This window comes from Bombina bombina, chromosome 4, assembly GCF_027579735.1.
Source record: "Bombina bombina isolate aBomBom1 chromosome 4, aBomBom1.pri, whole genome shotgun sequence".
Taxonomy (NCBI): domain Eukaryota; kingdom Metazoa; phylum Chordata; class Amphibia; order Anura; family Bombinatoridae; genus Bombina; species Bombina bombina.
The window spans coordinates 494,456,558-494,472,052 of record NC_069502.1 but is presented as its reverse complement, the minus strand read 5'-3'; the positions used below and the strand labels follow the sequence as shown (position 1 = coordinate 494,472,052).

General features: G+C 38.2%; 1 protein-coding gene across 1 annotated transcript in view; it reads left to right on the top strand.

Moving 5' to 3' along the window:
- Positions 1 to 15,495, top strand: part of LOC128656479 (collagen alpha-1(IX) chain-like) — a 117,933-nt gene that overhangs the window by 89,998 nt on the left and 12,440 nt on the right. The window contains exons 25-26 of the mRNA XM_053710399.1: positions 7,350 to 7,440; positions 9,749 to 9,826. Of these exons, the coding sequence (XP_053566374.1) occupies positions 7,350 to 7,440; positions 9,749 to 9,826 (169 nt within the window). The remainder of the gene's footprint in view (positions 1 to 7,349; positions 7,441 to 9,748; positions 9,827 to 15,495) is intronic.

The following is a 15,495-nucleotide window of genomic DNA, read 5'->3' as shown; positions in this document are numbered from 1 at the left end:
TGTGTTGTGGTGTACTTAGACGACATCCTCATACACTCACCCACACTTGAGGCTCATCGTTCTGATGTTACACAGGTTCTTCAGAGACTACGTGAGAACGGCCTGTTTTGTAAACTCGAGAAAGGTGAGTTCCATCAGACTCAAGTAACCTTCCTAGGTTATGTTATCTCCGTTGCAGGGTTCTCCATGGATCCTGACAAGTTATCTGCAGTTCTGCAGTGGCCTCGCCCAGTTGGTCTTCGGTCTATTCAACGTTTTTTGGGATTCGCCAATTACTATAGAAAGTTTATTAAAAACTTTTCTTCCTAGGTCAAACCTATCACAGACATGACCCGTAAAGAGAATGATCCACTCCATTGGTTACCTACTGCCATTAAGGCCTTTGATAGTCTTAAGAATGCCTTTGCTGCGGCTCCAGTTCTGGCTCATCCTAACCCTGTCCTGCCTTTCGTTCTTGAGGTCGATGCGTCTGAGACTGGAGTAGGTGCCCTCTTGTCTCAACGTCCTACGCCTGACGGTTCCTTGCATCCGTGTGGTTTCTTCTCTAAGAAATTGTCTCCAGCAGAGTGCAATTATGAAATTGGCAAGAGGGAATTACTGGCCATAATTTTGGCACTTAAGGAATGGAGGCATCTTCTCGAGGGTACTAGCGTGCCAGTGCTCATTCTTACTGACCACAAGAATTTAACTTGTCTATCTGAAGCAAAACATTTGTCACCCCGACAGGCCAGATGGGCGCTATTTTTGTCTCGGTTTAATTATGTGGTCTCCTATCTGCCTGGTAGTAAGAATGTTAGGGCTGATGCCCTCTCTCAACAATTTTTGCCTCTGTCCAAGGAGGAGTCTGTAAATAGTAAATCAATCTTCCTGCGCTAAGGCCAGAGAACTAGCTGTGACTCTAGCTAAATCTGTAGGGGTGGTCAGAAAAAAATTATTTTATAACTATGTTTAAAAATTAGTTTAATACTAGTACAATTAAATTGTGTTTGGACAGATAGATAAAATAAAAATGCATAAAAACACTGTATACATATAATTCATATAAAGGGGCAGAGATAATACATAAAGGTGTTAGTATATAGAGTGAGTTAATATGGGAATATCAGAGAAAAAAATGTAGAACAGAATTAATAAAAGCACATATTAATTAAAACACACTCAAAGAATTAAAACAAACAATTGAAACAAACAGTTGCAGCTGCACAGAGTACACAATAAGCTGATAAAATATAGGTCACAATAGAAGCAGAAATGGAGTTAAAAAAATCCTATGCACTAAATGCTGTTGTTAAAAACAGCCTTATTGCAAACAGATGTAGCTACAATAAAAGCAGGCCGAATTTTTGCAAAAGTAGCAGTTTAGAATATTTGCGTAAGCAGTAGCAAGCAAAAGCGTTATAGAGATAGTAGAAATGATTTATATCCACTTTGGACAGATCCGTATAATGTATATCCCTTTGCAGATATAATCACTGCTAGACTTAAAACTACTCCTCTGGAAAATACTCCTTAAGTTTGCTCTATAACGTGTAAAAGGCACCTTGTCCCAGTATACTGATGTTATAAAGTACAAATTTATTGATGTTTATGATGAGCAAAGTACTGATCCAAACTTACAGTTTCCAAATGACTTGGGCTACTCGATATAGCTGGACGCCTTACCTGGCGTTTACTGTAAGCTTTTCCGGCTGGTTTTCTTCTAAGAGTGAATGCAAGTAGATGGTCTGACTAATATTAGTAATTCCAGGTTACCTTAAGCTTCCTCGGTATAACTTGGACGCCTTGCCTGGCGTGTGTTGAGATTGTTTCTGTCTGATCCCTTCTCGTAGGGAATCACAGCTGAGAGTCTGACGTCACAGACTACGGTGGCCTAGATGGGCCAAAAAGAAGCAACGAGTTTCGGTTTACACCTTTCTCAAGCTTCTAATTTGGCACTTGGCTGCAGGGCTCCTTTAATAGCGGAGTAATGAGTCTTATTGGAGGACAGATGCTTTCATGTCTCATAAGCTTGAGATCATTAGATCCCGCTTTGTAGGTTTGCAAACTATCCTAAATAGTGCATAGATGGTAGTATGGAAAAAATGTATATGTTAAAATTCAAATCCAAATTTTTTTTTTTCGTATTTCCAAAAAAGTCTACCCTTTGCATATTATATTCCGTAACTAAATGGACTTATACAACACCAATTCGGTACAGGATGAAAAAAGGAAAAAGAGGACATTAGAGGGAATTATATTGAATATGAATTTTTGTTTGTTAATACAATCAATTCAAAAGCAAGACAAAAAAAGAAATAGGACAAAAAATAAGACGAAAGATAAGACAAAAAACATTGCTCCTTATGTAGCAGACTGCTACATTCCTTTACAACATGTTACATAGACATCCAATGGGTTCTTAAATTCTGTTTATATCCCATATATATAACCAAAGAAAATATGTGTCCTAAGTGCAAAACGTTTTCTTAACACATTAACCACTTGAAAAACAATAGAGAACAGTCCATAATATTATTAAGGAAACAATCCATAATGTTGTTATAAAAAATAAATTCTAATAATATTTAAAATCACTATAAAGTCACTAAAAGTCACTAAAATCACTAGAAACCATTTTTTTTATACACAACATGCGGCTGAATATCCTAAGTATGTGTGTTTTGGAATTAGTATTATAAATATGTTATGTATTTAAAAGTGCATATAAAAAAGTAATATAAAAAATTGCATATAAAATTGTATATAAAAAATTGATCATGTGGAAGTTTATATTATTTTAAATATTTTACTGATGTAACATTGACCTAGAACCCTATATAGAACCCTTTATGGAACCCTAGACGTCCATCAGAGGACCCAAAAGCTTCCCATATGGTTTCTTGTATGTGTTACAAAATTAATCCTGTAAGAAACTACCTAGATCAAATTCTAAATTCATACCTTTATGGGTTAAAGTGTCTCGATCAAAGATCCATTTTGCCTCAGTTCTTAAGAGAGCATTTGTGGGATTACCCCCTCTCCAATTTTTTCGTAATTTATCAATAATGGTATAGCTAAAAAATTTTAGATTGCCATTATTGCATTTTTTAAAATGTCTGGGTACTGGGAGCTCCCTATTCCTCTCTTCGTCCATATGCTCGATTGATGAGATATGTTCCCTAATACGGTCACGGGCTGATCTTTCTGACTCTCCCACATACTGTGCCCCACAACTACATTCTAAAAGGTATACTATGTGTTTATCAGTACACCTATAGGTTCCCTTTATGTGATATTCCTTCCTTGTTGTTGAAGATCTAAAGGATTTCTTCTTGGTGGCATACTTACAGGCTTTACACCTAAGGCAAGGAAAGAAACCTTGCACATTATTACCCCATAGGTTTTTTTTGGTTCTTTGTGTTATGTTTCTTTGTAAAGTCTGTAGGTACTAATATATTTTTTAGATTTCTTTTTATACACTATTCTTGGATGTTCAGGTAGAATGGGACCCAAGATCACATCTTTTTTTATGCCCTCTTGTCTCAACGTCCTACACCTGACGGTTCCTTGCATCCGTGTGGTTTCTTCTCTAAGAAATTGTCTCCAGCGGAGTGCAATTATGAAATTGGCGACAGGGAATTACTGGCCATAATTTTGGCACTTAAGGAATGGAGGCATCTTCTTGAGGGTACTAGCGTGTCAGTGCTCATTCTTACTGACCACAAGAATTTAACTTGTCTATCTGAAGCAAAACATTTGTCACCCCGACAGGCCAGATGGGCGCTATTTTTGTCTCGGTTTAATTATGTGGTCTCCTACCTGCCTGGTAGTAAGAATGTTAGGGCTGATGCCCTCTCTCAACAATTTTCACCTCTGTCCAAGGAGGAGTCTGTACCTACTCCTGTTATACCTCCTGACCATATTTTGGCTACCATACATACTAATTTAACTTCTCCCTTGGGGGAGGAGATCCTGGCTGCACAAACCAATGCACCTCCTGAGAAACCTAGTGGTAAGTGTTTTGTTCCTGAGAATCTTCGAACTAAACTTTTGCACACTTACCACTATACTAAAGCCGCAGGTCACCCAGGCAAGAACCAAATGATTTGGTCTGTCACTCGACAATTCTGGTGGCCAGGTCTTCGTTCTGATGTTGCTGCGTATGTTGCCTCCTGCTCAGTTTGTGCACAGAATAAGACTCCTCGACGTCTTCCTGTGGGTCTTCTTCAACCTATTGCTAATGGTGAGCATCCTTGGACACATCTTTCCATGGACTTCATTTTCAAGCTCCCTGTTTCCAATGGCAATACTGTTATCCTTATGGTGGTTGATCGTTTTTCTAAAATGTCACATTGCATTCCCTTGATGAAGCTGCCTACCGTTAAGGAGCTTGCTTAAATTTTTGCCCGGTAGGTCTTCCGTTTACATGGGTTACCCAAGGAGATAGTGTCGGACCGGGGTAGCCAGTTTGTCTCCAGATTTTGGCGTTCCTTTTGTGCTCAAATGGGGATCCAGCTTTCCTTCTCCTCTGCATATCACCCTCAATCCAGTGGGGCTGCAGAACGGTCTAATCAAGCTCTGGAACAGTTCCTCCATTGCTATGTCTCAGATCACCACAATAATTGGTCTGAACTGTTACCTTGGGCAGAGTTTGCTCGTAATAGTGCTATTAATGCTTCCTCCAAGTTATCCCTGTTCATGGCGAATTATGGGTTTCAACCATCCTTGTTGCCTGATTCATTCATGTCTCAGGGTATTCCGGCTTTGGAGGTGCATCTCCGGCAATTCCGTTCCACATGGGTGCAGATTCAGGATTGCCTTCATCGTTCTATGCAGCGCCAAAAGTTCCAGGCTGATCGTAGGCGTCTGCCCGCACCTTCCTACCAGGTTGGTGAGAGAGTTTGGCTGTCCTCCCACAACTTGAACCTTCATGTGCCTTCCAATAAATTGGCTCCCCGTTATGTTGGTCCTTTTTGAATACTCCAACGGGTAAATCCTGTGGCCACGCTCTTGACCTTCATCCTGCTATGCGCATCTCCAATGTTTTTCATGTCTCCCTCTTGAAACCATTGATTTGTAATTGGCTTACCACTGTGTTGCCTCGTCCCCGTCCTATCTTTGTTGACAACCATGAGGAGTATGAGGTCAGCAGCATTATTGACTCTCGTATGTCCAGGGGCCATGTACAGTATTTGGTTCACTGGAGGGGCTACGGTCCGGAGGAGCGTTCTTGGGTTTCCTCCTCTGATGTTCATGCTCCCGCCCTCCTCCGTGCCTTCCATGCCCGTTTCCCCAATAAGCCTTTTGTCCTCCCGCGGGGGAGGGGTCATTGAGGGGAGGGCACTGTCAGGGTTTTCTCCCTGTTGTGTTTGCCATGTGCTGCTGGCAGCCATTTTACTCACCTCTCTTCCTGACTATGGTGCATTGTGGGGGATGCTGCTCATTTCCTGCACTTCCTTTTATGGCCAGACTGGTGTGCATCATCCATGTGAGACAGGATGCAGTCTCAGATTTGTGATGTTATCACTTATTATTTAAAGGGCCTCTGTTCAGTATGCTTTGCCTTTGTGTTGTCTCAGACCTGTTTGTGAGAGTTCCTGTGTATTACCTGGCTGCCTGACGTCCTTCCTGGTTCCTGATCCCTGGCTTGTTCCTGACTCTGCTGTTTTCCTTGTTCCTGATTCCGGCTCGTCTGACTATTCGCTTTGGCTCCTGACTCTGCTCGTCTGACTACCAGCTCTGGTTTTGACTCCTGGCTTGTTATTTGACTTGTGGACTTTTTATTTTTTTTGCTATTAATAAAGGTGTGATTATTTCTCCACTTCTTGTCTCAGTCTGATTCCTGGCACCCTGACAAGTACCTAGCAAAGCGAATTGGGCAAGTCACGGAGCGTTGGGCAGCATATTTAAAATATATATGTATATGAATAGATACAAACATATTTATGTGTTTATATGTGTATATACACATATTAACACATAAATATATTTGTATATAAGCATATACATATACACTCACCGGCCACTTTATTAGGTACGCCTGTTTAATTGCTTGGTAACACAAATTGCTAATCAGCCAATCACATGGCAGCAACTCAATGCATTTAGGCAAAGAAGACTTGCTGAAGTTCAAACTAAGCATCAGAATAGGGAAGAAAGGGGATTTAAGTGACTTTGAACGTAGCACGGTTGTTGGTGCCAGAAGGGCTGGTCTGAGTATTTAAAAAACTGCTGATCTACTGGGATTTTCATGCACAACCATCTCTAGGGTTTACAGAGAATGGTCCAAAAAAGAGAAAATGTCCAGTGAGTGGCAGTTGTGTGGATGACAATGCCTTGTTGATGTCAGAAGAGAATGGGCAGACTGGTTTGAGATGATAGAAAGGCAACAGTAACTCAAATAACCATTCGTAACAACCAAGGTATGCAGAATACCATCTCTGAACCAACAACACATTGAACCTTGAAGCAGATGGGCTACAGCAGAAGACCACACCAGGTGCCACTCTTGTCAGCTAAGAACAGGAAACTGAGGCTACAATTCGCACAGGCTCACCAAAATTGGACAATAGAAGATTGGAAAAACGTTGCCTGGTCTAATGAGTCTTGATTTCAGCTGCAACATTCAGATGGGGGGTCCGAATTTGGCGTAAACAAAATGAAAGCATAGATCCATCCTGTCCTGCCTTGTATCAATGGTTTAGGCTGCTGGTGGTGGTGTAATGGTGGGGGGGATATTTTTATGGCACACTTTGGGCCCCTTAGTACCAATTATGCATCGCTTAAATGCCACGGCCTACCTGAGTATTGTTGCTGACAATGTCCATCCCTTTATGACTACAGTGTACCCATGTTCTGATGGCTACTTCCAGCAGAATAATGCACCATGTCACAAAACCCCTTTAGGGGCACATGTTAAATTAGCGCTCCACTTGTAATCTAGCCCTAAATAAAATAATAATAATTATGAAAAAATATTATAAATACTGTAATATATATATATATATATATATATATATATATATATTTATTTATTTTTATATATATATATATATATATATATATATATATATATATATATATATATATATATATATATATATATATATATATATGAAGTACATCACTTTTCTATACTTTCCTAATTTTGAGATGTCAGAAATATGAGTCAATAAATGTTTTATGTGAGGGTAAGGGTTTCATGGGGCATGAGATTTCCCAGTGCCTAGGGCAGTTTAAAAATGTAATATACAACTGATTAAAATTATTTTCTAACATAATCAAGTTTGTACTTAGCGTCAAAAACCAGTATGTGGTGTACTTCTTGACTAATATAGATTTTACCATTTCTATGTAACAACTATTAACAGGGTAAGACAGGATTAAAAGGAGAGGATGGGGAACCTGGACCTGAAGGATTTTATGGTGAAGCAGGGGATCCAGGAAAACAAGGACAGAAAGGTAATGAATTGTTTCAAACACACAAATATACAAATATACAATATACTGTAATTGTCTGGGAATTTTGTTTTAATGTGTGAATTATATTTTTTAGCTAATTTGTATTTCTTAAATGTTTAACATAGTTTTACTAAAGAATAAACACAAAACAGTAAAACATTAGTATCAAACCATCATAACATATTACAAATTACAAATAGCAACCGATCACAATAACATTTATCTCAATACTTAAGGGGCCAAAAAGATAAAATATCAAGGGTTGACCTTTAGCAGAAGAACACATGATAAGGTTTTTATATATTGCAATGATAAAGTATTTAAAGGATAGGACTGCCCTCCAAGAATGCGGACACCATGGGAATTTTTTTTTTTAAATACATAAAAAAAAAGTGAGATATCTAACTATTTGTTCCTTCTATCCCAGTAGTATTATTATTAGCAAAAACGTCCCTCCTACCCATCTTGCAATAATGAAGAATTTCTATGAAAAAAAGCCTAAACCATTCTGCTAGTGTTTTGGCTTCTAGCTGCTTCCAGATATTTCACAGAATTCAACGTTAAACTAAACATAGAATATTTTTATTCTCAATGTAGCGAGAGGGATAATCAATTAATAAAATAGAGAAGAGGTGTCTAAACCACAATTAACCATTTGTTCCACATGAGATGATATGTGTTTTAACAATAGTGCATTCCCACCCAATAGGAAGGGGAGTAAATCCTCAGTCTCTCCAATATCTATACAACGCTGATTAGAAAATTACATGTAAACATCAGTTTGTCATGTAACATCATATTAGTAAATTGATGTTTATTTATAGTGCTAAGGAAGAGATGGAAAGTAAAAATTTGGAGATTTTATGAAAACAAACTCATGTTTTAAAGCATAATATTGGTTGAAGATGAACATCAGCATTATTGTAGGTTTTATTTCCCAATAATTTTAAAGGGACAAGAAACCTAAAATTGTTCTTTCATGATTCAGATAGATCATACAATTTCAAATCAAATTCTAATTTATGTCTATTATCAAATTTACTTTATTATATTGGTATCATTTGTTGAACATGCTGAAATGTACTTTGGGAGCAGGTTAAACACATCTGGTAAGCCAATGACAATAGGCATTTATGTGCAGCTACCAACCACCAGCTAGCTCCCAATAGTGCATTGCTACACCGAGCCTACCTAGGTATGGTCTATCTGAATCATGAAAGTTTAATTTTGACTTTATTGTCCCTTTACTTTAGCAATAGCTTCTTTAGCCACTTCATTTTCTGTAATTCCTGTATTAGTCTGTGCAGTCAATTGGATAAGAATAGAAAATAGATAAAGAGGAGAGGCTGGAGAGTAGCTCCATTTCTGAAGAATCTAAGGGACTATAAGTACTATATGTAATATGATATATGTATTCTTATGCCTAAAAGCCAATTTAAATTAGAATGAGTCTTACCTAGTTATAAAGTAAATGACACCTGACTATACCTAGTCACATCATTTATGTATCAAACTCTTACTAGTCCTTAGTGGAGCATTTTGGTAATCTTTAAGTAAATTTGATGGGATATGATGATGACCTGTGGTATGAAGAATTCTCTGCTAAGGAGTGTTAAAAATAACTGCTTTAGCCTTTTTAAAAGCCAAAATTGACACCACTGCACTGATCTCTGGGCTTATATGGCTATGGCATGCTTATTGGTAGATATACTCAGTGCAGGGAACATACATACTAAGAAACACTCATACATACTACTCAGAGGGGCCGATTTATAATCAGTCTGTCTGACATGATCTGCTCAGCGGATCATGTCCGACAGACATTGATGAATGCCGACAGCATACACTGTCTGCATTTATCATTCCACAAGCAGTTCACCAGAACTGCTTGTGCAATGCCTCCCCCTGCAGATTCATAGCAGGGGGTGTAAATCAGCCCGATCATATAGGATCAGGCGGATTGATGTCCGCAGCCTCAGAGCAGGGGCACACGTTATGTAGCAGCAGTCTTTAGATCGCTACTTCAAAACTGCTGTTTCCGGCGAGCCTGAAAGCTCACGCGGAAACAAGGGAATGGAGCTTGATAATTTGTCCCCATAGTGAAGAGCTCACAACAACAAGTAGTAAAAAAAGGCTAACCCAACCTCTTTTGTGCACGTTGCATCACAACATGTCTTGTTACAGTATGCTGGGGCTGTACAGTGCCAGTACACACAGTACACTATTGATTTTCATGTATCTTTTAAACACAATCTACTACATAGCTGGGATGAATGAGTAAAACAATTCTGCTGTTTATGTTGCACAGGTGAATCTGGTGATCCAGGCGACAAGGGTCCCAAAGGTTATGGTCTTGTGGGATTTGAAGGAGATCCAGGGCAAAGAGGTAATTATTAAGTCATGAACATTAGGGGCTCTGTTCATTTCTTAAACTGGTTTGGGAATTTGTATGTCATAAGGAGATCCACTTTCAAATCTATCATAATTGCTGTGAAAAACATCTATATTAAGTGAGGTGATTTTTGCTTTCTATTTTCTAAGACATTGTAATTTATAACCAGAAGTGCTGTTTGATTTAAAGAAAAAAACGGTCTCGTTTTCAAGGTTTTCTTTGAGAGGTTTTTACAGAGCTATGCGAAAGCAAAATATATAGATATAATCAAAAGGAAAACACAACGTCTAATTTATTAAATATTAATAATGTCTAACCAATGTGTTTAGGGGCAGTTTTTTATTCAATCTATAGTATTATTTCATAACATATGTAATTATACTATTTTATTAAATTTGGAATTGAAATTTTTTGCACATCTTAGTTTCATTGTGTATAAGAATGATTTGAACTGTATTTTTTTTAACTTTTTACTAAACTAGAAATCAATAGTGCTCATTGGCCAATATAAGCTGTATGAAAAGCGCTGAAGTGTTATAGTTTTTTTGTTAAGAGGTGAAGGCTGCTGAATTCGAAAAGTCCAAAAATTTTAAAAGTTGCTTGAAATGTGCATTTTGATGGATTTGAATACCTCTTGTTAATTTCAATGTACACAGGTGTACCCCGCTCATACAGCGGATTAGGGACCAGAGCCCGGCTGTAAAGTGAAAACTCGAGAAATGTGCAGAGCGCCTAAAAAGGGCTCAGGTGTCTTATAGGTGTAGTGTGATCTCTAGTGTGACACTCTACTTATGTCAATATATCTAATATGTTAGACCACTATACCGGATGATGTGGGGTACCTAGATTATCTCTTGTGTGTAATATATTGCTGTACAGTAGTAAAATTGCAATTACACTTTAATATGATATTACATCAAATAACAAACATCAGGTTTCAGGTTTAAAAAACATCAAAGTAAATAATGGATTAAAAATAATGGATCCATGATTGCTTCGATTAAATGAAATACAACAATAAAATGAGCTCAAATACATAATCAGCAGTATGTAGTTAATTTGTAATATTCCCAATGTATCAGCAGTGATCTCTAAAAATGAATCCTATAAATGGAGTTATACAGTAGTAAAAGGTAAGCACAAACCGTTGACAATTACTCAAAGCCTGTGAGTGACTGAAGGCAGATAGTGACTGAATACAAATAGTGTCAATGAATTATACAACCTTGTGAAAAAATATGCAAATACGTGCACAGGTGAAAAATTTAAAAAATATAAAATTTTTAAAAAATGAATGAAAAATAAAAATTAAATTATGAACGTCAAATGTCTCAATAAGTGGCAAAAAAGGTTAACCATATAAAAATCCAAAAGACAAATACCAACTCAAGTCAATGTGATGATAACAGTGATGAAATCAGTAAAAAATTTGTATCAAACTTGTTTCTTAGTCATGAGAATACTTTTGGTGTATCTGGAGATCCAGAAAGCTTTAAATCCTCTCTAGAAGTCCTGGGTGTCCTCCTAAATAGAACGTTAAACACAACAAAACAGCAATCACCAGGAATAGGAAAACCATACAGGAAACTTGTTTGTGACAGTTTTTGCAGGCTGTATATACTGGTCCTTGGTGAAGCAGTCCTATTCCAGAGAGATGGTAATGACAGGCTAAGCACACATTCAGCTATTGCAGCAACAGTGATTCACAGAATTCAGGCTTCAAAATCCAGTAGGCAGCAGGAAATCTCAGAAGGGAGCTGCTGTTTGCTTTGTCTCATGAAGTGTTAGTTCACAGGAAAAAGTAGTTTAAATATCCAGAGAGTAAAAAGTAGTCAGGAAGTAAAGTTAGTTATAAAGGCCTCTAGTTATCAAGCCGTCAACCTCAAATACGCTGGAATTCCGCAGCGTATTTGTGGCGAGGCTGATTCGCCTAAGTTATCAAGCCCTACACACCAGCAAAAGTAGAATATAGTGACGTAAGCTTCGATCCGCCGGAGTCAGTCCGACACATATCGATTCTTACGTCACTCCAGATGTTCCGAACACAAGTTCGGCACAATCTGACTACTTTTGCTAGTTATCAAAAAACTAGCAGGTACGCTCTGCACTTTTCCGGCCCAGCGTACCTGGTTTTCAATCCGCCGCCCTGGAGGCGGCGGATCCCATAGGAATCAATGGGAGTCTGACCATAGCGAAAGTTAATGTTCGCTGCTGCCCGACATCCCATTGATTCCTATGGGAGATGTCTACACCTAACACCCTAACATGTACCCCGAGTCTAAACACCCCTAATCTGCCCCCCCTACACCGCCGCAACTAAATAAATGTATTACCCCCTAAACCGCCGCTCCCTGACCCAGCCGCAACTATAATAAACTGATTAACCCCTAAACCGCCGCTCCCGGACCCCGCTGCCACCTACATAATACCTATTAACCCCTATCCTGCCCCCCCTACACTGCCGCCACCTATAATAAAGTTATTAACCCCTATCCTGCGGATCCCGGACCCCGCCGCAACTAAATAAATTGTTTAACCCCTAAACCGCCGCTCCCGGACCCCGCCGCCACCTATATTAAACTTATTAACCCCTATCCTGCCCCCCCTACACCGCCACAACCTATAATAAAATTATTAACCCCTAAACCTAAGTCTAACACTAACCCTAACACCCCCCTATCTTAAATATTAATTAAATAAATCTAAATAAATATAACTCTTATTAAATTAGTTATTCCTATTTAAAACTAAATACTTACCTGTAAAATAAACCCTAAGATAGCTACAATGTAATTAATAATTACATTGTAGCTATTTTAGGATTTATATTTATTTTACAGGTAACTTTGTATTTATTTTAACTAGGTAGAATAGCTATTAAATAGTTATTAACTATTTAATAACTACCTAGCTAAAAGAAATACAAAATTACATGTAAAATAAATCCTAACCTAAGTTAAAATTAAACCTAACACTACACTATCAATAAATAAATTAAATTAATTAACTTCGAATACCTACAATTAAATACAATTAAATAAACTGAGTTACAAAAAATAAAAAAACCTAAGTTACAAAAAATAAAAAAATATTACAAGATTTTTAATCTAATTACACCTAATCTAAGCCCCCTAATAAAATAACAAAGCCCCCCCCCAAAATAAAAATTGCCCTACCCTATTCTAAATTACAAAAGTTAACCGCTCTTTTACCAGCCCTTAAAAGGGCTTTTTGCGGGGCATGCCCCAAAGTAAACAGCTCGTTTGCATGTAAAAAAAATACAACCCCCCCCCCAACATTACAACCCACCACCCACATACCCCTACTCTAACCCAAACCCCCCTTAAATAAACCTAACACTACCCCCCTGAAGATTACCCTACCTTGAGACGTCTTCACCCAGCTGGGCACCAGTGGTCATCCGATCCGTTCAGTAGTCTTCATCCAATGGGCCAGAAGAGGACATCCAGACCGGGAGAAGGCTTCATCCAAGCGGCATCTTCTATCTTCATCCATCCGACGAAGAGCGGCTTCATCTTACAGACCTCTGGCGCGGAGAATCCTTCCAGACCGACGACTAATGACGAATGAAGGTTCCTTTAAGGGACGTCATCCAAGATGGCGTCCCTCGAATTCCGATTGGCTGATAGGATTCTATCAGCCAATCGGAATTAAGGTAGGAAAAATCTGATTGGCTGATTGAATCGGATTGGCTGATCCAATCAGCCAATCAGATTGAGCTCGCATTCTATTGGCTGTTCCGATCAGCCAATAGAATGCGAGCTCAATCTGATTGGCTGATTGGATCAGCCAATCCGATTGAACTTGAATCTGATTGGCTGATTCAATCAGCCAATCAGATTTTTCCTACCTTAATTCCGAATGGCTGATAGAATCCTATCAGCCAATCGGAATTCGAGGGACGCCATCTTGGATGACGTCCCTTAAAGGAACCTTCATTCGTAGTTAGTCGTCGGTCTGGAAGGATGCTCCGCGCCGGAGGTCTTGAAGATGAAGCTGCTCCTCGTCGGATGGATGAAGATAGAAGATGCCGCTTGGATGAACATGTCTGCCGGTCCGGATGTCCTCTTCTGCCCGGATAGGATGAAGACTTCTGCCGGTCTGGATGTCCTCTTCTGGCCCATCGGATGAAGACTACTGGACGGATCGGATGACCACTGGTGCCTGGCTGGGTGAAGACGTCTCAAGGTAGGGTGATCTTCAGGGGAGTAGTGTTAGGTTTATTTAAGAGGGGTTTGGGTTAGAGTAAAGGTATGTGGGTGGTGGGTTTTAATGTTGGGGGGGGGGGTTTGTATTTTTTTTTACATGCAAAAGAGCTGTTTACTTTGGGGTATGCTCCGCAAAAGGCCCTTTTAAGGGCTGCTAAGGTAATAGAGCTGTTAACTTTTGTAATTTAGAATAGGGTATGGAATTCTTTTATTTTGGGGGGGCTTTGTTATTTTATTAGGGGGCTTAGATTAGGTGTAATTAGATTAAAAATCTTGTAATATTTTTTATTTTTTGTAACTTATTTTTTTTTATTTTTTGTACTTTAGTTAGTTTATTTAATTGTATTTAATTGTAGCTACTTGTAGTTAATTAATTTAATGATAGTGTAGTGTTTAATTGTAACTTAGGTTAGGATTTATTTTACAGGTAATTTTGTATTTATTTTAGCTAGGTAGTTATTAAATAGTTAATAACTATTTAATAACTATTCTACCTAGTTAAAATAAATACAAAGTTGCCTGTAAAATAAATATAAATCCTAAGATAGATACAATGTAATTATTAATTACATTGTAGCTATCTTAGGGTTTATTTTACAGGTAAGTATTTAGTTATTTTTAAATAGGAATAATTTATTTATTGATAGTGTAGTGTTAGGTGTAATTGAAACTTAGTTTAGTTTTTATTTTACAGGTAAATTTGTCTTTATTTTATCTAGGCAGCTATTAAATAGTTAATAACTATTTAATAGCTATTGTACCTAGTTAAAATAAATTTAAATTTGCCTGTAAAATAAAAATAATTCCTAAAATAGCTACAATATAATTATTAGTAATATTGTAGCTAGATTAGGGTTTATTTTATAGGTAAGTATTTAGTTTTAAATAGGATTAATTTAGTTAAGAGTAATTTTTATTTAGATTTATTAAAATAATATTTAAGTTAGGGGGGTGTTAGGGTTAGTGTTAGACATATGTTTGGGGGTTAATTAGTTTAATATAGATGGCGGCGGTATAGGGGGGGCAGGATAGGGGTTAATAAATTTATTATAGGTTGCGACAGTGTAGGGGGGCAGATTAGGTGTTTATAAGTTTAATATAGGTGGCGGCGGGGTCCGTGAGCGGCGGTTTAGGGGTTAAACAATTTATTTAGTTGAGGCGGGGTACGGGATCGGCAGTATAGGGGTTAATACATTTATTATAGGTGGCGGCAGTATAGGGGCGCTGGATAGGGTTAAATAGGTATTATGTAGGTGGCGGCGTGGTCCGGAAGCGGCGGTTTAGGGGTTAATCAGTTTATTAGAGTGGCGTTGTGCCCCGGGAGCGGCGGTTTAGGGGTTAATAAATTTATTTTAGTTGCGGCGGGGTCTAGGAGCGGCGGTTTAGGGGTTAATAACTTTATTTTGTTGCGGGTGCTCCGGGGGTGGCGGTATA